This window comes from Triturus cristatus, chromosome 3_2 (genome assembly GCF_964204655.1).
Source record: "Triturus cristatus chromosome 3_2, aTriCri1.1, whole genome shotgun sequence".
Taxonomy (NCBI): domain Eukaryota; kingdom Metazoa; phylum Chordata; class Amphibia; order Caudata; family Salamandridae; genus Triturus; species Triturus cristatus.
The window spans coordinates 350,643,163-350,666,588 of record NC_140584.1 but is presented as its reverse complement, the minus strand read 5'-3'; the positions used below and the strand labels follow the sequence as shown (position 1 = coordinate 350,666,588).

At 42.8% G+C, this 23,426-nt stretch overlaps 1 protein-coding gene across 1 annotated transcript in view; it reads right to left on the bottom strand.

The window, feature by feature from the left end:
• The window catches only part of MYOM3 (myomesin 3), a 508,088-nt gene that overhangs the window by 27,789 nt on the left and 456,873 nt on the right, over window positions 1–23,426 (bottom strand). The window contains exons 32-33 of the mRNA XM_085647857.1: window positions 20,997–21,102; window positions 6,076–6,239 (exon numbers count right to left, since the gene is read on the bottom strand). Coding sequence (XP_085503983.1) covers window positions 6,076–6,239; window positions 20,997–21,102 — 270 coding nt within the window. The remainder of the gene's footprint in view (window positions 1–6,075; window positions 6,240–20,996; window positions 21,103–23,426) is intronic.

Sequence of the window (23,426 nt, the reverse complement as noted above, 5' to 3'; positions counted from 1 at the left end):
AAACAGTAATATTATTTGTTAACACTACTATATCGTCCGCATATGCCAATGTTTTATACTCAATTCCATGAACAATAATTGGAGAGATGTTTTGTGCTCGTTCTATCAGGGATAAAAAAGGATCTATATACAAAGCGAAGAGGAGAGGAGAACAAGGGCACCCTTGTCTAGTGCCACGAGTGATAGGAAAATAGCTTGATTCCTCTCCTGAAATACGGATTTTAGCGATTGGGGAAATATATAATGTTTGCAAAGCTAAAATAAATTCAGGCGGTATTCCTTTCCAATGAAGAACAGCCCAAAGATAACCCCAGGAGACCCTGTCGAACGCCTTCTCGGCGTCCAACAGGATCAGACCCAGGGGAGATTTTGTAGTCTGAGCCCAATCTAGAAGTGCAATAACACGCTTGATATGATCAGTAGTATCTCTACCCTGAATAAAACCATGCTGACGAATAGAAACTAACGGAGAAATAATTTGAACAAGACGACATGCTAAAACCCTGGAATAAATTTTACTGTCGGTGTTAATCAATGCTATAGGCCGGTATGATGCTGGATTTAGTTCATCTTTTCCTTTCTTTTTGAATAGTACAATGGTCGATTGCCGCCAAGTCTCAGGAATGACCCCCCTCTGAGCAAGCTGAAAAACTTCAAGCATCTGTTGTTTAAGTAAATGCGAAAAAGTTTTATAAAATTCAAGATGTATGAGATCAGGTCCTGCCGCCTTGCCAGAAGACAGAGATTTTATAGCAGCTTCAATTTCTTCCCAACTTATAGGTTCGGCCAAGGTTAAATTCTGATCAGCAGAGGTCGTCTGAGTTTCGAGGGATTTTAAAAAATGATCCATTTGGCTTTGTTGCTGCTGAAATATGTTTGGCTCCTCAGTATATAAGGCTGAATAGAAATCCACAAAGGTGTTTAACACACCATTAGGTGAATCTTGTAGAATACCAGATCGATCTTTAACCTTTGTTATATGGCTGGCTATTGCCCTTTGTTGTACTCTTTTTGCCAGGACCTTGCCTGACGCTTCACCAAACTCATACATTGATGTACGAAATTGAAAGTACTTAGTAGCTATATCAGCATATAGAGGATCAAGGAGATTAACCTTGGCAAGAGCAACCGCTTTCTGACAGGTGGTTAGATCTCCACCGATGCGAATACTGGTGCTTAAGTCTAGCTCGGCTTGTTGAAGTGCTAGAACTCTATTTTTAAAATTTTGCTGTTCTGTTTGCCATCGATAGGAAGCAATTCTCTTAGTTTCCCCGCGCAGGGCAGCTTTAAAGGTGTCCCAGACTAGGCCTACAGATGCTGAATAGCTATTGATTGAAAAGAAGTCTGGAATCCAAACTGACATCCGTTCCTGATATAGTTTATCCAAGAGTAGCTTCCTGTCAAAAGTCCAGGGTCTAATATGATGCGGAGGTCGATTCCAAGGAAAGCTAAAGATTATGGGATTATGATCGGATATAGTCCGTGGATCAAGCCATACCTTAATAGATTTCAAAACTTCGACAGAGGCAAAGACATAATCTATACGAACCAGTTTTTGATGGGGTATTGAATAAAAAGTGAACCCGTTAAGAGCTGGATTACTAGCATACCATATATCTACTAAACCATGTTCAAGTATTAATATACGAAGTGCTTTATAAACCTGGGGTTTCCTACCAATATAGTTGGTTGATTTAGTGATGTCTAGCCCGCTAGGAATATTAATATTAAAATCGCCACAAAAGATTAACGGGTGCGACCAATTAGCTAATTCTACGTTCAAATCCATCAAAATCTGTGGATCATCCAAATTAGAGGCATATATTGAACAGATCGAAAGTACAGAATTATTAATGAGCAATTCAGCGATTAACCATCTACCTGTATTGTCTTGTTTAGTTCTCTTGAGTTGGGCAACCCCTGCTTTTGAAATAATAGCAACGCCCCTTATAGTGGAGGTTTGTCTGGTAGTAGCCACTAAATCATAACCTAAGAACTTAAGGTAATGCCGATTGGCCCAAGAGATATGAGTTTCTTGCAGGCAGATCAAATCCACTTGCAGAGACTGCATCAACTTATAAAAGATCCTACGCTTCCTAGGATCGTTTAACCCGCAGATATTCCAGGTTGCACAAGTCAATTTACGATTTGCCATTTAGATATAGTAAAGAAGAATGAAGAAGAAGAACATCATATATGTATACACATGTATACCTTGGAGAAAAATTATATGGAGTATACCACCAACATATAAAAAAAAAACACATAATTAACATCTTAGATGAGATTGGAATCACACTGCCATGCATCTTACTTATATCGCCAGTCACCTCAAGTATCCACCACAATACCACCCAGTGACCCTCCCAACCCCCCCAACCCACCTTCCAACCCCCCCTCCCCCCCCGTTGCCCCCCCCTACCCCTTAACCAAAAACAGGAGCTCAGGACCAGGGTCCTTGTGATGGTTGAGTAAGCGTCACACCACGCTCCGCTGGGCCAAAACAATATCTTAATATTATAGGAGAGTCAGTCCTATCAAAATCATGTTCAGGTGATGGAGAGCAAAAAAGAAATCTGTTGGCGTCCTTATAACACATTGACTAAATGAAAATGAAAATGGAAAAAAGAAGAGATACAGCAACATTTTTTTTATGTTATATACGCAATATCCAAAAAATAAATGATAATCCCCATTCTGAATAATGATTTTTTTCCCTTTTTTTTTTTTCCCCTTTATTTTTTCCTTCTTCGCTTTTCCCCTTTTCCCCTTTTGCCATTTTTTCCACTCCTTTTTCCTCTAAATTGTGTCCAGATAGTCCCTTGCGGTTATTTCAGAAAGAAAAAATTTTGTTTCTGACTTATATATTATTTTCAATTTTGCTGGGAAAAGCAAAAAGGCTTGGGCACCTTTCGCTTGGAAAAAAAAAAAGAGGGATCTGCTGACGGAGATGCCAACGGCGTTCCACTGTCTCTGCTGCCAGGTCGGGTCGAGCAAAAAACTGGCAGCCCTTAGCAGTTCTTTTTTTGTTAGGTCGAGCTAAATCAAATACACATTCACGGGCAAGAAAAGTGTTAAAACAAACCAGGATAGCACGTGGATAAGAACTGTTAGTGTTGTTAGTGGATGTTTTCTTTCTTTTTGAGAACGGAAAGCGATGTGCTCTCTGGATTTCTTGGTTCCAATTCCATTGGGTAACCTCTGGAAATGCTTCGGTGAAAAGCTCGACTATGAATTGCCGGACATCACCTCCTTCAATATCCTCCTCAACTCCCAGAATGCGCAGGTTGATCTAGAGTGGTCAGATTATGACAGCGAAGCTGGTGACTGGCGACCCAGTGTGACTACAGAAGCCCTGGCTACTGATACAGTTCGTAAGGCTCCTGGTATCAAACCCCTAGGAGATCAATCCCAAATTGATCTTCAGATATCATTAAACTCTAATGTTGGGGCGTCATCGGACGTGCCGGAGGAGGTCTCTCTGTCAACAATATATCACACAATCATCCAACATAGAGAAGCAACTAAGCAAGAGAATTTACGCACTCAGTCAGTGTGTCGTAAATTGCAAAATTCCCTTCGACGTGTAATAAAATCAACAGCTGAGATTAACACAAGAGTTACTGAAGCTGAAGAGAGGATCTCAGCACTTGAAGACGCTGCAGCTGCTCAAAAAGACTTGGTCACTGAGGTTAAGGAACAGCGCAAAGATATTATATGGAAATTGTCGGATCTTGAGAACCGCTCAAGAAGGAACAAAACTCCATTCCAAAGGCAGAGTTAGTGTGAATGATACACACGGACAGCAGCAGGGGTTTGTAAGACTCTCAAATGATGGAGGAAGTGTGTCTTTAGAATTCATACTAACATTAGGGGAGTTGATACAGCTGTCCTTCAGACATACACACTGATCTCATCACTCAAGTGTGGATTAAAAAGCACGTTTCTTATATGATGCTCAATATTAATGTTCTGATTTACTAATCATACTTTATTTCCTTCTGTCTTTTGTTCAACTTTTTGATAAGCAGTCACCATTTTATGAACTGCCTTCAAGCTTTCGAAATAGAAAATGTTAAATAAGACAAAAGTGCAGAGTGCAAATATTTTAGGGCATATAATGTGCTAGGAACGAGTTTGCATTTTAATTTGCTTTCACCAGCAAAATAATGCAGGTTTTCACCTTTGGCTAATAGCCGTTTATATAGCAGTTCCTGTGCTCTCTGATGTCACGTCCTGCTTCAGAGGGTTGAACGCATTTGAAAGCATTTCCCGAAAAGGCTAGATTAAAAAATATGTTTACTATAAAAGTTACAAATAAGAATGACTGGATAAGATTTTATTGGGAACATCTAGTTGAAGATAAATAAATAATGGAATGGAATGAGATTTGTATAGTGCACTTTTCCCAAGGGCGTAAAGTGCTAAAATCGGTACAGGAAAAACAGATCCTACAACCAGAGAGCTGAAGTCTTTGGAGGGAGTAGAGCCAGGTTCTCATCTGCTTTTGGAAGGCTACAAAGGAGTCAAGGATCGCAATGTGGTTAGGCAGAGTGTTCCACAGTCCAGCTGCTGCTACAGAAAAGGGGTGACCGCCCAACCTGGCTTTCTGGAATCTAAGAATGGTCACCTTCCTAAGGGAAGATGATCTGAGCTGTCTTTTTGGGGTATACCAGTAAAATGCTGTTCTCAGAGGCACGGGCCCTTGATGGCGAAGAGTCAAAAATATCATGCAAAGCACTTTATATGTCACATGCTTACTAACAAGCAGCCAGTGAAGGGAGCATGTGCCTTCCCTAACTGAGAGTTGTTTAGGAACATTCAGTACCAGGTGGGCAGCTGCATTCTGAATGACTTGCAGTCTGTTAAGCGCGGACTAATTGATGTTTAATTATGAAGTGTTGCAATAATCTAGGCGCGGCATGATTTAAGTTATGACCACTGCTACTCTGAGTTCAGCAGGAATAAGTGGGAAGATCTTTTTCAGAATTTTTTTGATAAAAACTCATGAACTGACAGTCCTATTGACCTGGGTGTCAAAGGTAAGAGTGTTGTCAAAAATAACCCTTAAGTTTTTGGCAGAGGCTATTGGAGTAGGTAAAGGCCCACACATCTCAGACCACTAGAGTTCTGACCACACCGAATGCTGCGCCCCAAAGACCAGAATCTCCATCTTTTTGGTATTTCATTTTATGCAATTCTCCTTCATCTATGCACTGACGCTGATTCTACAGAGTTTGAACTTATTGCCACCAAGGGCAAATCATCTAATATAGAAATGACGATTTGGGTTTCATCTGCAGAGGACAACATCTGAAATCAAATGACCGCACCAATTTAACTAATGGGGGGGGAGGGAAACATATTTGTTAAACACAGTTCGGACTGAGGGAGGACCCCTGTGGGACCTCACAAGGGAGCTGGAATGGCTCTGCCCTGAAATTCTCGTAGCTGACTATTTGAGTCTTATTTGTCAGAAGGGAACCCAGGAGGTCCACAGTTGTATCCCTCAGCCCCGTTCAACGCAGTCTTTGCACCAAGCGGGATGGGCATATTTTGTCAAAAAACGCTGACATATCCAACATTACCAAGATAGCAGTGCCTCCTTGATCTACCTGGTAACAAATGGAATCTGCAGTGGCAATAGCACCGACTCAGTTCTGTGACCACTTCGAAACCCATTCTGTGAAGGATCCAGGACGGGCAGGATAATAGTAAAGAGTGAGGAGTAAGGAGCAAGGAGTAAGAAGCAAAGGGAGAGTATGTGACATAACGGCCAGAGCTGCATACTTTGGAGCTGGGAAGCCAGGTTTGAATCTCATTGTTGGCTCAACATCCTGTGATTCTGGACAAATCACTTAATCTCCTTGTGCCTACAAAAAATGAATGTGTCCTTGTGTAATGTAACTGGTGCTCATGTAAAGCCTTAGGGTCAAGTAGAAACTTATTTTAATTTTGTCAGTAATGTAAATCCAATATAGCAAATACCTACTGCCTCAAATCTGTGGTTTCAAGATCGCTCTGGCATTTACTATTTTTTAAGCAGAGAAATGAAGAAGAAATATTTTTACTTACCTTGCCCAGATAGGTCAAGGGTTCGTTTGTGAATGTCTTTTCCATCAAATAATTCTAGCGTATATTTCCCCTTATCTGCGTCCGTGGGATTCAGAATATGCATCCAAACTTGGTTCATGGTGCTCCCAGCTTTCAACCGGTCAGTGATTGACAACTTCTTGTCTCTAAAAACAAGAACATAATCAGTCAGAGGCATGTATTCAATTCAAGGGTTTTTTCAAAGTAACCTCAGCAAATAAATAAGTAGTCCTGTACATTTCAAGGATGCATTAGGATATAAATTGTGCTGGGTGAACAGCTAGCCTCCTAGTTCCCTATTCATTCAAGAAAGCATTGAAGCACATGTGTGCCATTCACAGTGATGTACATTTACTAAATAGTGGTCCATGAAAGGGAGCAGATCTTTGGGGCCAATTAGCAAAGGCATTGATGAGTATGTGAAATAGTTCTACAGCAGCACTACAGTAGTGCTACTTCAAGGTCTCATAAATGCCTTTGGGGCATATGCATCAACATTAGCATTTGCGATTCCTTATTAGCGAAAAATAAGGAATCGCTAATAAGGAATAGCAAAAGGCTATGCATGTAGGAATCGCTATTCAAATAGCGATTCCTTAACATTCCTTATTACCGAATCGGTAATACCGAATCGGTAATAAGGAATACCTACCCATTCATTCCTATGGGCTTGGAGGCCCATAGGAATGAATGTAAAGCCATTCTGTATTAGCGATTCGGTATTACCGAATCGCTAATAGCTGGAGCACTTTCAAGGGTGCCAGGGTGTCAAAAGGACACCCTGTTGCACCCCTGAAAATGATATGTGCACATATGTTGCACACACACATGCTCTAAGGGCATGTGTGTGCGCAACATGAAACTTTGAAAAATGCACAAAAGTGCATTTTTCAAAGTTTTTGCAAATTACCATGCAGTTCATCTTCATGGTAATTTGCTCCCCTTATTAGCGAAATCGCTAATTTTTTAACTTTGATGCATTGCATTTAAGGAATCTCACTTTGGGATTCCTTAAATGCAATCGCTATTTAAGGAATCGGTATTTAAGGAATCCCTATTTAAAGAATCGCTATTTAAGGATTCCTTAAATACCGATTTCTGCTTTTGGGTTGATGCATTGGGATTGGGTATTTTTTACTTAATACCGGGAGCTAATAAGGAATCGGTATTTTACCGACTGGATTTTGGCTTGATGCATAAGGGTGTTTGTGAATTAAACCCAAATTGTCCTACTTCCTATTAGTACAATTCAGAGGGCACAGTCCTCGCAATATGAATATTTCCAAATATTGCAATTTCAGATGTTTTTGGACCATATCACAAAGTACCTGAAGTAGTACTACATAAGTACTACTATACATGCTTTTAATGCTTTTGTGAATTGGCCCGCAGTTACAGGCAGTATTCTAGCACTGATCTACTGTGAGATCTTGAGTACGTCTGTGGGCGAATATTTAACTGAGTGCATTGGATGTTTGGTTGAGTGATCTGCTCCACTCTACAGTTTTTCAGCAAAGAGACCTGTTCAATCATTTTGACCTACATCTCTCTTTATTAGCAAAGGAAGCTTACATCTTCCCATCGTGCATCACTGACCTCCAAATCTACACTGCACATATACTGCTGCCGGCCATTAGGAACTGATCTCCCACAGTTCTTTTATGCATTACTACATAATAATCTTTAATTCACTCTAGAGCCCTTATAAATGGCAGCTGAGAAGAGTCTTACTCTCTATTTCGTTTGTGAAAACCCCTATGCGAAAGGCTGTTTTCCACATTCTAGATTCGGTAAATTCTCACTTAATTCTACATTCTTTTCCATCAGAACCCCAACAGTTTGGATGTCTGCAGTCTGTGTGGTGTCTATAAAAGGGGGTCGGCTCTCTAATTATAGGTACTTAGGGTTTGGTAGGAGCATTTCAGGGCTTGTCACCCTGTCCATCAAACCTCACCTTCATTGTTAAGGATGTTAACCCTGGATCAATCATGAACTCCACACTTACATGTACATACACAGGCTCCCTGATGCCAAAGTGCAAGGATGTATATGCTGTGGGTAGCATAGTTTTGTGCATGATGGGGTCCCGTCCTGCATGAAAAGTATTTTTAAGGCGATATTCTCTTTGCATGTGTGCTACGAAATGCAGCACACATGCAAAGAGAAAAACACTGAGGAGGAATACAAAATGGAGGATTATAAATAGTTGTCCCCATTATGGTAGCCTCACGGAGGCGCAGGAGTTTGGTGCACCGTTTCTATAATTCTTAGTAACTATGGATTTGTGTCAAAACCCATGTAAGGAGGCACATGAATGCCCATGCTCCACCTGTAGAACAACCCCTTGATGCAAAGTAATGAATGGGCGAGCAGTATTACCGTGAGACTTTGAGTTTCTGGTTGAGAGGGGTGTTAGCCCTCTCAAGCAATAGCAATAATCATTGTCAAGGTGATCCACAATAAAGCCACTATATTAACCTGTACTTAACCCTCTGGTAGCCAGGGAAAACAGCAGTCAGGCTTAACTCAGAGACAAAGTATTTATGCAGCACTCAAACTTTAATAAGGTGAAAACACAACACAAGAAAAATCCCACCCCAATTCAGGAAAACAATAAATTATTTGACACCAAGAAGATAAAAATCCAATCAGAAGATCCAGAGATATGCAATTTCAAAGATTTAAAGTAAGTATAGTGCCTAAAAGCACAAAGCACCACTCAGGGCTACCTGGTCGTGTGCAACCAAGTGACAGTCACAAGTTCAGGCCGACCGCGATGGAGATAAGGGGTCAACTTTGTCCTGCTGAAATAATTACCTTCTAAACTCCAGGTAAAGAGTTACCTTCTAAATTCCAGCACAAATTCCATTCACAGTGGGCAATTTGCAGTGTGAGCGTCGTAGATGATCATCAATAGAGCATGCAGTTCTTGTCAGGCGTCACAGAAGGTTGTTGCTGGAGGCTCATGTCACTGCAGACTGTTGCTACTGTAGCATGAAGTGTAGTTTCTGGCGGTCACTGTAGCACGATGAGTAGGGTTCACCAGAGCTTCACATTGGCAGGTGGCAAGATCTTGGGGCAAACAGGCTCATTTGTGGTTGCGAAGAGCTCAAAACCTCATGTTCTCCCCTTTATTTCAAGGAGGAGTTCAACTGATGTCAAACCAAGGATCCAGGGCCTGAGGGGCACCTCTTGGGGATCAGAAACTCACTCCAGCAGAGGCCAGCAGGACTCAGACAGGTCCAGTTGCAGGTCCAGGCATCAGGCCAGGTGGGCAGATGCAGGGAGGCCTCTGGAGCGTGTTATGTCTCTGTGGCTCTAACAGGAGGTCAGTCAGCTGACCCTTGGAGTGACCTCTGCCTGGGATGAAGAGTGCAGGTCCAGTCTTCCTTCTCAGCAGGGCATTCCTCAAGCAGCAGGACTGCAGGGCAGCCCTCTTCTGCAGTATCAACAGGTCCAGTAGTGTACTGAACAGTTGTGTCTGAAAGTTCAATATTTATACCTGGTCCCAGCTTTGATGTGCAAGAGGCTTCTGCAGTGTTCCCCCTATAGAGGTGTCTGGAATTTCCTGCCTCCCTGTCCTGGTCTTAATCTGTCTGGGGGCACACTAGGGTGAAGTCCTTGGTGTGTGAGCTGTCTAGGATAAATACACAATAGCCAACTGCACCTAGTCACGTGACTCGGGAAATATGCTGCAGGCACCAAATGGGTAGGACTATAAAATGCCTACTTTCTCGAATGCAGCATTTTTCAGATTTGTGACTTAAAATCCGACTTAACCATTAAAGAGGGTTTAAAGTTATAACTCCTCAGACACCAAAAAGGTCTTTCCTACCTACTCTCAATCAAAAGTTATCACCCATCAAAAGTAATAAGGTAACCCAATGATATCCTATGAAAGTGTGTAGTGAAAAACAAATTTCTTAATTTTTCACTACCAGGACATGTAAAACTTCAAAGAACATGTCCAACTTTTTAAATACACTTCACCCTACACCTTGGGCTGTTTAGTGCCTACCCTAGTGTGACTTATAGGAATTAAAAAGGAGGTTTATTTTGTCAGGTCTAAATGGCAGTTAAAAACTGCACACACAGTCTGCAATGGAGGGCCTGGGACATGATTTAAAAGTCTACTTCAGTGGGTGGCACAATCTGTGCTGCAGGCCCACAACCAGCATTTAGTTTACATGCCCTGGGTACCTGTAGTACCAATTTACTAGGGATGTATAAGTAAATGAAAGTGCCAATTGGGTTGGAAGCCAATTCCACCATGTTTAAAGGAGAGAGCTCTGGTTAGCCATGGTAAAGAGTGTAGAGTCCTAAGGCCAACAAAAACAAATTCAGCACAGGAGGAGTGAAGGCAAAATGCTTGAGGGAAGACCACCTTTAAGGCTGACAGGTCTAACAGTTACTTTCGTTTACAAACTAACACAAATCACCAGTTGTGTTGGTTTTTGAAAACCAACCTGAATTTTGTGTTGGGTCTGCGATAAAAAGTAATTTAATAACAATGCAACATTTTTGTAACTTCGTCTCTGGCTTTACTCCAACTAAGGCACGTTGCCTCCTGAAATATCCTTTAAGATATGTAATGCTTATTGGTCTCTTCAAGAAAGGACTCCAAAGTCATTAATGTGGTCTTTGCAAAAAATTCAGTTTTTTTTTGCTGAAACGAGGAAGACTCTACATTGCACTCATATGCCTGCTTCTCTCATGAAGTGTGCCTTTTTTCACATACCTACATAATTCTCGAGCAGGTGCATGTATATGTGTGCGCACTGTTTATCAGATTTTCAGCATTTTCCAAACTCTGCTACAGTCCACATAGCTACTTCTTTTGAGTTTCAGTTTGAAGTATTGTCCAAACCTGTGTCGTGGTTGAGGTTACTGTCGGCTAAAGATTTGCAATGCGAGGGCAGCATCAGAGAAGTTTCACACAGCAGCAGTTCTGATGTGGGTTATGAGGTCAATGCAGAGTTCTTGTGCTGAGAGAATCCTTGCAGCAGAGGCAATGCATCGGTTCTGCTCGGGATTTTGCCATGCAGCAGAGGTGATGAGTCAGTTCTGTTGGATCCACAGATGGGCTTATAGAGCACCTTCAGGTACCAATGGTCAAGGACTGGGGTGGCACCACTTGGCAGGGTCAGACTCACAGATGGTAGAGCCGAGGTGCTGGGTTCAAAGTTGCTGGATCCTTCTGTCCTGAGGATCTAGTCCAGAGGCCAACCAACTAGCCCTTGGAGTCACTCTGGGTCCTGGATTCCACATATGCAGGTCCAGTCTTTCTCACATAGGAATGAGAGCAGCAGGGCAGCAGTCCTTCAGAGCAGCAATCCATCAGAGTGGCAGTCCTTTCAGCAGCAAAGCAGTCCTTCTTCCTGACAGAATCTCCACATGTCTAGAAGTGTACTAAAGAGTTGGTGTCTGGGGTCCAATATTTATATTTGGGCCTTCTATTGAAGTGGGAGAAACTTCTAGAGGTTTCACTTTGAAGTACACAGGCTTCCTGCCTTTTTTGCTTTTGCGCCAGACTAACTGCAGGTGGTAAAGAGCCCTTTGGACACATCCTATTCAAGTGTAAGTAGGGCTGTGCCCAGCATTGCCCTCCCATCCATCCAGTGATGATCCATCCAGGCATACCTATGCTTTCTATTTTGTGTGGCTGTCTAGGAGGAATCCACAAAGCTCAGCTGTCAGCTACACCCAGTCATGTGACCCAGAGATCGGCTGTTGGCACTGAATGGCTTAGGCAGCAAAATGCAAACTTTCTAAGAGTGGCATTTTCAAAATTGCAATTTAAAATCTGTCTTTACCATGAGAAAACTTTTCACTACAATCCCAAAGATACCAAACATGAATTAGTTACCTGCTTCCATTTGGAAATTATCTATTATTAAATGTAATAAGGTAACTCTAATGTTATCCTGTGAGAGAGGCAGGCCTTCCAGTAGTAAAAAAAAACGAATTCAAGAGCTTCTCACAAGCAGGACATGTAAAACCTAAATGCACATGTCCTACTTTTTAAACACACTACAACCTTCCCTTTGGGCTGTCCACTGTATACCCTAGAAGTGACTTACATGTATTAAAAGGGAAGGGTTGGGCCTGGCAAAAGGTGTAAAACTGCACACACAGGCTGCAATGGCAAACCTGAGACAGGTTCAAGGGACTATTTCAATGGGTTGCAGAATCAGTCCTGCAGGCTAGCATTTTATTTACAGGCCCCGGTTACAGGTAGTGCCACTTCAATAGGCACTTACAAGTAAATGAAATATGCCAATTGGGTATAAGCCAATTCTACCATGTTTTAAGGAGAGAGCACAAGCACGTAAGCACTGGTTAGCAATGGTAAGGTGTGAGTCCTAAGGCCAGCAAAAATGAAGTCAGCAAAACAGGACGGCTGAAGGCAAAAAGTCAAGGGGAAAACCCTGCCGAGGATGAAAGGTCTAACAGCTATGTAAATCCCTCACATTTTTAATTCCACTTTGGTCTCCTTGTATACATTTTATTTGTTAAACTCCAGTCTTATATTGTCTGCTTTCAGAGGAAACGTTTTTATTCCTGTGTGGTGCCTGCACCCCGACTGCATTTACCTTCTCTTCCATTCAACTTTTGGTTGCACTTTTTTCTCCACAATCCCATGAAAACATGTACCCTTTTGTTTTGTTGTGTCTTTGAGTTTTCTAAATCCCTTGCTAACCTTTGCTATCCTAGTGTAACTCTATGATTTTGTTTTTTCTTCCCCTTTCATATGCATGCTACCTTTGTGAGTGCTCTTTTTTAGTCTTAATTTGACTCAAATCTTCCCAGAGCCTAAGTAAAAAAATGTGCACATTTATTCCAAATGCAATGCAGAATGATCACTTAGTAGTAATCATTTGCAAAAGAGGAAATGTCAGAGCAGGAAGTGATAATCACCATCTTTAAAACTCCCTGCCCCTTTTCTGTGCCTTCTCAGTATAATGTAATCTGCAGAGACGGTAATGAAGCTATAGGACATGCAAACAAATAATCAGTGGAAAAGTAAACGGGAAAAATAAACTAGCCTGTCTTCAAGTGAAACAAAGACATCAAATTATCCAAGCTTCAACTCACAATAAACACAGACTTCAAAGAAAACCCTGCTGTTGGCATCATTTTAATCAGTTGACATATAGGCGCATGATTATCACGAGTCTCTGACATTCCATTAGCCTTTCACCTAGTCCATGGTCGCCCACGAGAAAATGTCTCCACATGAGCCCGGTTATACGTTTTCTGTGAAAGCATATTTAAATTGTTCCCACCCTTAATATAGTACATGTGACATTCTCTGGAAATCAAATCATTGATTTACTGCCTTATGTACACTGACATTCTATAGAAAGTTTTCAGTGTGTATTAAACAGGCACCGCCTATGTTTTTCGTTCTCATAAGGATCTACAGGTACCAAAGATGACGTTATTGACAATATAAGGACAACCATTTTACATTTTGGGATTGCACCTGGGAAATAGGTTTGTGTGCATGTTGAAATATGGCAGAAGCCTGATTTAGAGACGCACGATAATGTAGACTATGCTGATTCTTGGAAGGTATAGGAAATCCTCTTTAGGTTATAACCGATGGTTGGCGGTGGTAATTCCAACTATGGCAGACGCACTGTGCTAGTCAGGAATCGGCAGTTTTTACATTAACTTCCTGCACTACCATCAGATCTTATTATTGGAATTCCAGAAGGTTTAAAATACGAATGTAAAATGGCTCATGGATGTAGCAAGAATTTCTAATAGTTAGGGGTCAAATGTGAAACAAAAACTTTCAATGTTGCCATGGTGTTATCTGTGCTATACACATTTCTTTGAAATATGTATGTATGTCCTGTTTAAGTAATCCACGCATTGATTAAATTGAATCAAGTTTTTTGCAGAACTTGCTGATTCAGCTCTTCCATTTAAAAAAAAAACCCAAAAACAACATAAATCACGGATTTGCATAAATTTTTTAACCCCTTCGACGCTTATGACGGAACGGTTCCGTCATGCACGTCGGTTGGGCTGTGCTTATGACGGAACCGTTCCGTCATGGCCCCGCCCGCGCTCAGAACCTTCAGCACTGCGCGGAAATCCGCGCAGCGCTGAAGGGGTTAAAAAGAAAACATTTTTTAAGCGTTTGCCGGCATTTGTCTTTTTTAAGTTTTCATTAATTTTAAAATTCCTTCAACCATCGAAATGGAAAGTGATGTCAGAGGATTACAGTGTATGCAATTCATATAGGAGCAAAACTGTAGAGTAAAATGTTGCATTTTTTTCGTCGATTGGACGTAAAATAAATTACAATCTTGTATTTTGCACCTCTGCTGCACATAATTAATAAGAACACTGCACGTCCTCTCCTCTTCACTACCTCTGGCGGTATTTCCTGTTCCATCGATTGAAGACTGTTTCCAAAATGGATGACAGCCAAAAAGAACAATGACTACAACAAGGTTAAAAGTAGAATAAGCTAAACGAGTGGGAAATCTGGCAGAAGCTTACATATTAATATTAGTGAATAAGACATATTAGGTTTGGAGAGAAAATGCAAGCTCCTTTTACATACTGATATTGAAAGGAACATTACGTTGACATTGTAATAACTTTATTTTGGTCAAACGACCATTAAAAGTACAGATAAATGAGAGTAAAGAAAAACATTTAAAAAAAACATTTAAAACCATTAATTTAAAAAGAAGTTCTGCCTAATGCGCCACATGTACAACAAATAACGGGAAACAGCAAACACAATGGGAGGATGGGTATCGTAAGTCAATATCCTACAAGCATATGTGTAATGCAAAAAACCGAGAAGCCTACAAATAGGAATCAACCAGCGTTTTCTGGGTACAGAGTAGGCGGGACAAAAAAATAAAACGTGGGAAATATTCTCAGTATGGTAAGAACATGCAGGACAGGCTAAAATATTTGACTTAATCCACTTAGAAGTAAAAGATCTAATAGGAAGGGTGCCATAGCGTAGTTGGACATACAGCTTGCGGGCCACTGGGGGTTCAATTAGGTCCATAAAGTCCTCAGCCCTGGGCTCTGTCTTTATCAAAGGGAACTCAGATGATAACCTACCCACAGAAGATGAATTCATTAACGTCTGGAGATTTGACGTATAAATGTAGGAGAGGAGTGTTTTCTTGGATAGACCAGTACAATTAATCTCCGGTGTATCCCATAGTCCAAGAAAATTAAGCCGGATACAAGTTGCTTTAATATGTCTGAGCCAGGGAATCATTTTGGATCTAAGAGCAGGCCAAATCTCAATAAATTCAGCTCTATAATCAGCCAATTCGGGGACAGACCATAGCCTCTTCCAGTACATGATTGGCCTTGCGCCTATCAACTCCTCTATTGGAATAAATTCAAGATCAAATCTCAAAGGGATCAGCGGAGTACTAGACGGAAGACCAATCAAGTTTCTAACAAAAGACTGCTCCACCCTCTTGAGATCAGCAGACTGGGACTGCATATGCCCCCAGAGTTCGGCCCCGTATACTGCTGACATCCTTGCTTGATGACTATATATAGTAAGGGCAGGAGAGACCGGCCTATATGTGGATTCCTTAAAAACTTTGGTTAGTCCACCTGCTAGCTGGGTGAGCCTAAGTGTTGATCTAGCAATATGTTTGTGCCATTCAAATTTCTCTGTAAGGGTAACGCCCAAATAAATGAACGTTTTAACCCTTTCCAGAGGACTACCAAAGAGCACAGGGTTAGGACGGGTACGTTTTGGTGGGTTGAAAATCATGAATTTTGTTTTTCCTATGTTGATTTCCAGCCCCCGGAGGTGACAAAACTCTACAAATGCATCGAGGGTGTTTTGAATGCCTGATGATGTTTTGGACAACAAAAGAGTGTCGTCCGCAAACATCAGAGCAGGCACTCTACCTGTGACCAGTCTAGGGGCATCGATGTTAGGTGCACCCTTCAGATGTTCAATAAGGCCGTTAATGTAAAGGCTGAAAAGAGTAGGAGCCAAGACGCACCCTTGGCGAACTCCTTTCAAGACTGGAAATTGATTTGTGAGTTCTCCATTCCTTCCAGACCTAACCTGAGCAAAGTTGTTTTGATGTAGTTTTATAAGAATGGCTAACAGATACGGCGGGAGACCCAATTCCGCAAGGACTTTCCAAAGTTTCCCACGCGGGACCAGGTCAAAAGCTGCCCGCAGGTCCACAAATACAAGGTAGAGGCTGCCACCCTCGACCTTAGCTGTTTTCCAATACAGGACCTGCAGGCGAAATATCTGATCTAAGGTGGAAATGCTGGGCCTGAAACCTGCCTGCAAAGTGGATAAAATCCGCTTTTCCTTAATCCACCCAAGAATCCTGTCCAAAATGACCCTCCCCATCAGTTTTTGTGAAGTATCGATTAAACTGATGGGTCTGTAATTTGAGGGGGTTAGAGGACAACCCTTTTTTAGGATCGGCACAATTTCGGCTCCTAGCCAAGTAGGCGGTAAATCATTACCCAACAAAATCCCGTTAAAAAGGGTAACTAGATAAGGAGCCCAGATTTTTGGTTGTGTCCCAAAAATGTCCCCAGGCAGTTTATCCAAACCAGGAGCCTTTTCGGGAAGTAAGTTTCCCAGGGCAGTCTCAACCTCCGTAGGGTAAATAATTCATCATGGGCAAAGCATTGACTAGCAACAGTTGACCGGGTAGGTTCTTCAGGCATATTAAAGGTGTGGAGATGCTGGGATTCAATATCATTATTGGCCGTATCACCGGACTCAGAAGTGCCATAAAGGACGCAGAAATGGCTTTCCCAGACAGAGGGGGCAATATTGGGGGCAGGGGCCAAACTATGGCCGCTAAGTCCAGATGCTACAATAGTCCAAAACAGTTTTGAATTGTTGGAGCCAAGTGCAGAGCCCAGATTCTCCCACTTGGCAGCTTCCCAGGCCTTTTTAGCATCGTTGAGCACCTTCTTGTACGCGGAGCGATGTAGCTTAATGTCTTCCCTATTTCTGGTTTTTATGGCACTAAAAAGAGCCTTCCTGGAGGCTCTACAAGAAGCATTGAACCACTGAGGGGACGAAGTCCTTAATGGATTGGCCCTCCTCACAGGGCAAAGAACATCTTTAATTGCTGCCACCAAATTAACATGGATATCCGTTGCCCTGTCTGGGTGTCCAACTTTTTCCATTGCTTCAATAAAAGGGATAATGATCTTATATAGGGCAGCTAACTTTACGTCGGACATCTGGAAGACCGGCCACTTAACTCTTCGCCTACAGTTTGAGATAATTAAAGGCACAGTGGCAGAATGTTCAGCCACAGTTTGGCATTTAAGCCCGAAGCTCCCTATCCTAAGTGAAAGTACCAAGGCATTATGGTCACTATCAGTTCTTTCAATGACTCTAAATTCATGCGCCTTGTCCCAATGCCTAGCCTCTAAGAATAAATAATCGATTAAAGAGGATTGATTGTGCCGGTTAAATGTCACATTTCCCGGTCTATCAGGTTCCACCCTTCCATTGCAGGCACGAAGTGAAGTTGTTAATACAAATGACTGCAGTTGTAGAACTAACGGTGACCAAACCTTGACCCTGGAGACCAATGGACAGGGAATTGCCCACAGTGAATCAATGTCATCTGGATCGTCAAGGGAGTAATCCATAAGTGGCTCAAAGTGGCAATTGAAGTCGCCGCCCACAATTAGCACAGTAGATGGATCCATTGTGTGAATTAGGGACAACAGAGTCTCAATGGCCACTGAGACATAGCCCCGCCTAACTGGCCTTGAATATACATTAAACAATGCAATATTTTGGCCGTCCAGTGTAGTCAGCAATACACACTGGACGTCCTGCGAGTTGGTGCTAATTTGTGACGCAGTTACTCCTAAGTGCGTACCAACCCAAATAGACAAACCCCCTATCGGTCTGCCCCTCTCGCCCTTGCTAGCCACGATATCAAATGTAGCAAAACCCTAAACTTGGTGACTTTTTAATGCCCAAGTTTCTTGCAGCATACAAATGTCGTGGAGGGCCATGAAAGAGCTCCATTCATAAATTGGCAATTTGCTCTTAAGGCCCGCCACATTCCAAGAAAGAATTTTTACATGGCCAGTCAAAGGAACTTGGTAATCTTGATCGTGGGGCGAAGAACCACAGGGGACAGTAATTGTAGCTAGACCCTCTGCTGACACAGAAACATGTTCATGGGGCAATACATAGGGGTCAGATGGAAATGGAGCTAGCCCAGAGGGAGTAGATTGTTGCGGGGAAGAAATCTGCGGTAAGGGAGTCAGATCAGTGTCCACAGCCTGGTACTCCAGAGTACTAAGTCCGTTAGTAGAAAGACTCCTCTGTCAATCGCAATCATCAACGCCTGATAGGGCATCGAATCTATTTGCGACTTCCAGGGGGGTAAATGGTGGTCTGAAGTTGGCCCTCCTAGGGCCGTGTCGATGGCTCCCGGGCACTGTGACCCAATCTGGTACGTTTTCGTGGGCCGCAGGAATGGGTGCATAAGTATAATGGTGATTATCAAAGGGTACGGGAAATGCAAGGGGGTATGTCGGCATTCTGGCCAGGGCCCTGGGATATGCATTATGAAAGACTGGAGGTCTTGGATAAAAGTATAACAGTTCGCGGGGTTTAATGGACCCACAAGTATTACCCAGAGGATAGTCAAGAATGTGGGTAACTGCTCTGGGGTCTCTAAAATTAATAATAATTATATCCCCCTCAATATCCTTAGTTCTACAACCCAACCAAGGGAGTCTCCGAACATGTAGTATCTCCCCGTTGACATTAAAGGGAAGGGGCCTGTTTAGCATGAGCCAATGCATGATTTTATTTTTAAGCTCATAGAAGCCTTCCTTTTTGCCTTTTTCCAACAGCGGGACTCTCGTGAGCACTACCACATATGGGACTGCTTCTGGAGGTAGGTCAACTTGATGCCTTGGTCGGTCTATTGCCCTAACTAGGGGATGGATACCACCCCTCACATTTGAAATCATTCCTAGGGTAGGGTCTGGTACTTCCTTTGTCGTTTCACCCACATCATTTTGTACTTGGTGGTAATGGGCTATATTAGAAGATTTGGCCATAGGCTGGCTATCAGGACCAACCATATTGTTTTTCCTGATGTAGGTGGAGGGTGACACTGGTACCACGGGGGGGGGGCAGAACTGGATGTACGTGGTCTTTAAGTACCCCCGCGTGTTTAGTGATAGCCAATTCTAAATCCCCCAAGCGTTGCTCAATATTTTTTAATCTTTCAATTATGGGTAAAACTAATGACCTTATCAGTTGTTCGATGCCCTCAAGAGGGGCTACCATCGAGCCTTCGTTAGATAGGCAATGCGAGGGGCAGATCGGGTCAGAAGAGGAAGGTACCAATAAAGTAGAGGTACTTGTGGCCATGGTGTGAACTGTAGATAAAGTAGGTGTTACTTTTGGCAAGGGTACAGATTCTAAAATATGAATGGGTCCTTTGCCAAAATCAGAATGATTAATCTTATCCCTTGGCGGATCACCTAGCCTCTTTCTTCTTTTAGTGGGAGGGGGCCTTGGATCTTTAGGCACCGCAACCCTCCCCACCTTCTTTTTAGTGGATTTAACCTCGGGTTGGGAAGGGATAATAATCGTATCAGTTTCCTTAGTAAAAGTGCTAGAGGGAAGTAAATCAGTGGAAACATACGGACAATTAGGTTTATCAGATGGAGAATCAGTGTCTCGGAGCAACATGGGAACATTGTCAGTGGCTAATGCCTCCTGGGTAAGAGTGGGAGAACTTAGCTCGAAAGGGGTAGTAGGGAGCAAGCTATCCATAGGCATCCTATTTTTTATACATTCTATGGACCGACGTCGCTCAGCCCTCCGTTCAGCTAACATAGTCTCCTTCCCAATGGCCGCAGCAGCCTTAGTAAAATAATCGTCCAATGTACCTTTGTTTGTACCACCAGTAATTATGGGCGTATTTGTGGACAATGTCTCGGCCATGATGACTAATGCAATCGTCTGAATCAGAACTCACGGTTACTGGCGGGAAGAAGGGGTTCCCCCGGTCCGGTCTCCTCGTGCCTCAGGGGGCCCGCTCTTTGCCCGGTCTTCGCTCCGGACGCGTTCCGCTGGCGCGTAGGGGCGGGGCTCTTATGCTGTGCAAGTATTTAGAAAGGGGGAGGAGCTGGGAAGAGTTCACAGGTGTGCTCGATCAAAGAACAACGAGCACCCTGGTCCTCGCAGTCCCGGATAGCGATGTCAAGCGGCGGCCTCCCCGAGTGCGCAGTCCACAGAGCACAGCGGTCCCAGCAATCCCAGGCAAGAAGCAAATCACAGCTTCGCAGTGTCCTGCAGCCTTTTATGACGAGCGGCTCCCGCGAAGCGGGGGCCGCGAGCAGCAAAGCACTAGATGGGGGAGGGGCCGGGAAGAGTTCACAGGTGTGCTCGATCAAAGAACAACGAGCACCCTGGTCCTCGCAGTCCCGGATAGCGATGTCAAGCGGCGGCCTCCCCGAGTGCGCAGTCCACAGAGCACAGCGGTCCCAGCAATCCCAGGCAAGAAGCAAATCACAGCTTCGCAGTGTCCGGCAGCCTTTTATGACGAGCGGCTCCCGCGAAGCGGGGGCCGCGAGCAGCAAAGCACTAGATGGGGGAAGGGCCGGGAAGAGTTCACAGGTGTGCTCGATCAAAGAACAACGAGCACCCTGGTCCTCGCAGTCCCGGATAGCGATGTCAAGCGGCGGCCTCCCCGAGTGCGCAGTCCACAGAGCACAGCGGTCCCAGCAATCCCAGGCAAGAAGCAAATCAACATTACTACAGATCAAGGCGCAAAATGATAAATGCACCAAATGCTCGTGTGATAGAGTCGGAACAGGCAAATGTTATATGGAGCCCATTCACGCGCAGAAGCCCATGGACATACTTGTGGTACCAGGTCGGTTTCATCAAGTCTGTGAAGTACTTGACGTTGCTGTAGAGCTTGATGCCTTCTGCGGTACTTTGAACTTGCAGAGGTGATGCTGACAAGGCTAGTGAAAAAGAGACAAATGACACATTAGCAATGGGATGAGTAGGCCTGCTGGATAAAAGCATTAACTCACATCAAATGATTCAAACAATTTCGCAGCTTTTGTCAGAAATGTTCTATTTATTGAGAGCAATATGATAAATTTGCACATATCTAGGAAGTAAGGGTTTAAATCTGAGTTATTTCTCCTACTGCCTGCTTGTTGGGAATGTGAGAGTTACTGAAAAGCATGGCAGTGGTGTTACTTGCTCATTCATTGCACTAGTGACCTTGTTAGCAGGTTCGGACTGGCCTGTAGGTCAGTCAGGCAGTGCCTGATGGGCTGGTCTGACAGGTCAGTGTGTGGGCCGTTATCTTGGCTGTTTTATGGTCTGCTGTTCTGGTTTTTACTGTTGACACTTCTGATATTAAAACATACATTGCCTGCAGCAAGTTCGAAATCCATGCAGTCTTCCATAACTTGGAAACAAGTCGTGAAGGCTGTCTTCAAAAGTTCAAAACTGACTCAAATTGCAAATATGGGCTACGCTTTTAGCTATCTTACTCACTAACGGGGGCCACTATTTTTTGATGCCCAGGCTTATTTCTCAGTCCACGCTGCTTGTTAAGTACAAGATGAGATGTTTGATTGCATAGATTATGGCGGAAAAAACAAGTTAAAACTCAAATTTACCTCTTCAAATTTTTATATTTTATGTATGGTTAACTATAGCCTTATATATGTACTGTTGTTTTTTTTTATTATAGATTCAAAGCTATGCTTAAAGCCTTCTCCAGATAATTGTAGCATGATAGCTGCATCTCTATCATTCAAACAGCAAAAAGTGTACTTCATATTGAAACCTTCAAAACTATTAATACAATACGGTCTTTGTAAGTTGGCATACAATCATGTGCCTATACGTTGATCTATTAACACCTCCTTTCTATATCCTTCCTTTCAATTATATATGCTTCTCTGCCTTTGTAGTGATCTATCCATTCATCTTCGATCCACCCATCCATCCATCCATCCTTTCATCCATCTATCCATCCCATGTTTATTAATCCAAGCAGTATCTGCTTCTACATATTGTTTTTATTTATCTGTCTGAGCTGGACCATTTTTTTCTATTTTCTATCAGCCAAGTGTGATTCCTTTCTACCTTCACCTTAGTTAAAAGACATTTGGAACTGTATGAAAAGTTAACACAATTGACATTTCTAATTTCCGTATTATTAGTAAATTAATTGGCAGGATAGAAAAATGGGAGTGCAGGGGATAATAGCCAAATCTGAAAGACCCCCCCACCCCCACCGCTTTGTGGAGCCCCAATCCACCATGGTCAGTCAGTCAGTCAAAATATAAGTTTATTTACACTAGTTAGTCCTTAAACATTTAACATTTCCATAAATACAAACTCATAAAATCACATCCACCATGACCATTGGCGCTTCTCCATGTCATCTTCTGACCCCTGCTTCCCCCACCACCACTCTAGCATTTATGCAGGAGGATGGGGTTACCGTGACCCATGAATACCTAGGGAAACACCTGAAAAGATCTAACCATGTCTATTATGAAGACCCCATGGTGGAACCCCGACTGATTAGAAAATGGACTAAGAGGACCAAAAGAACTGTCTCAGGCTCCTTACATTCCATTTCCCTGTCAACTCTCTACTTTGACCCTGAAAGACGTCTTTGCGTAGTAACATATTCCGACCTGTGTAAATCTGTCCTTTGATCCTCACTGATTTTCATTGGCTTCCATGTTGTGTCAATTTTGTTGCTTGTAAATAATTTAAGCCTTTTTCCCCAGCTTTGCTTTCACTTCAACCACAAAGAGGGTCTAATGTGTAGCCACATTTCTCATGTGAGCTTATTGTGACTCCTCTCCTACAAGTGGAAGCTCGACCTGGGTAGCATTTCCTTAGAGAAACCTCTGTAGTCTATTCAGCCCCAACTCCAGGAGCATGATGAAGATTCCCTTTAAGACTCTTAGACTAGCTCCTTGTGCAATTATCTAATAACAACCTGGAAGAGAGTCGGTATTCCATTACTAAGGCTCTGAGAATCCTCATTACCCTTCTCGTCCTCCCTGCCCTGCCTCCAGTGTCCTGGCAAGGCAAAGAGTTGATGGTTTACTTATAAACTGATTGAGGTATGTCCTTTTCCTCCCCTTTGTATATGGCCATACCAAAATTGGTATTCCGTTGGTTATGCTTGTCTTTTCTTACAAAAGAGGGTGTTTCCAATTTGTGGCACTAAAAAGATCCACTCACACACATTCAACATAGATGGAACCCCATCACAAAAGTACAGACTTTTAATTATCTCTGCGTT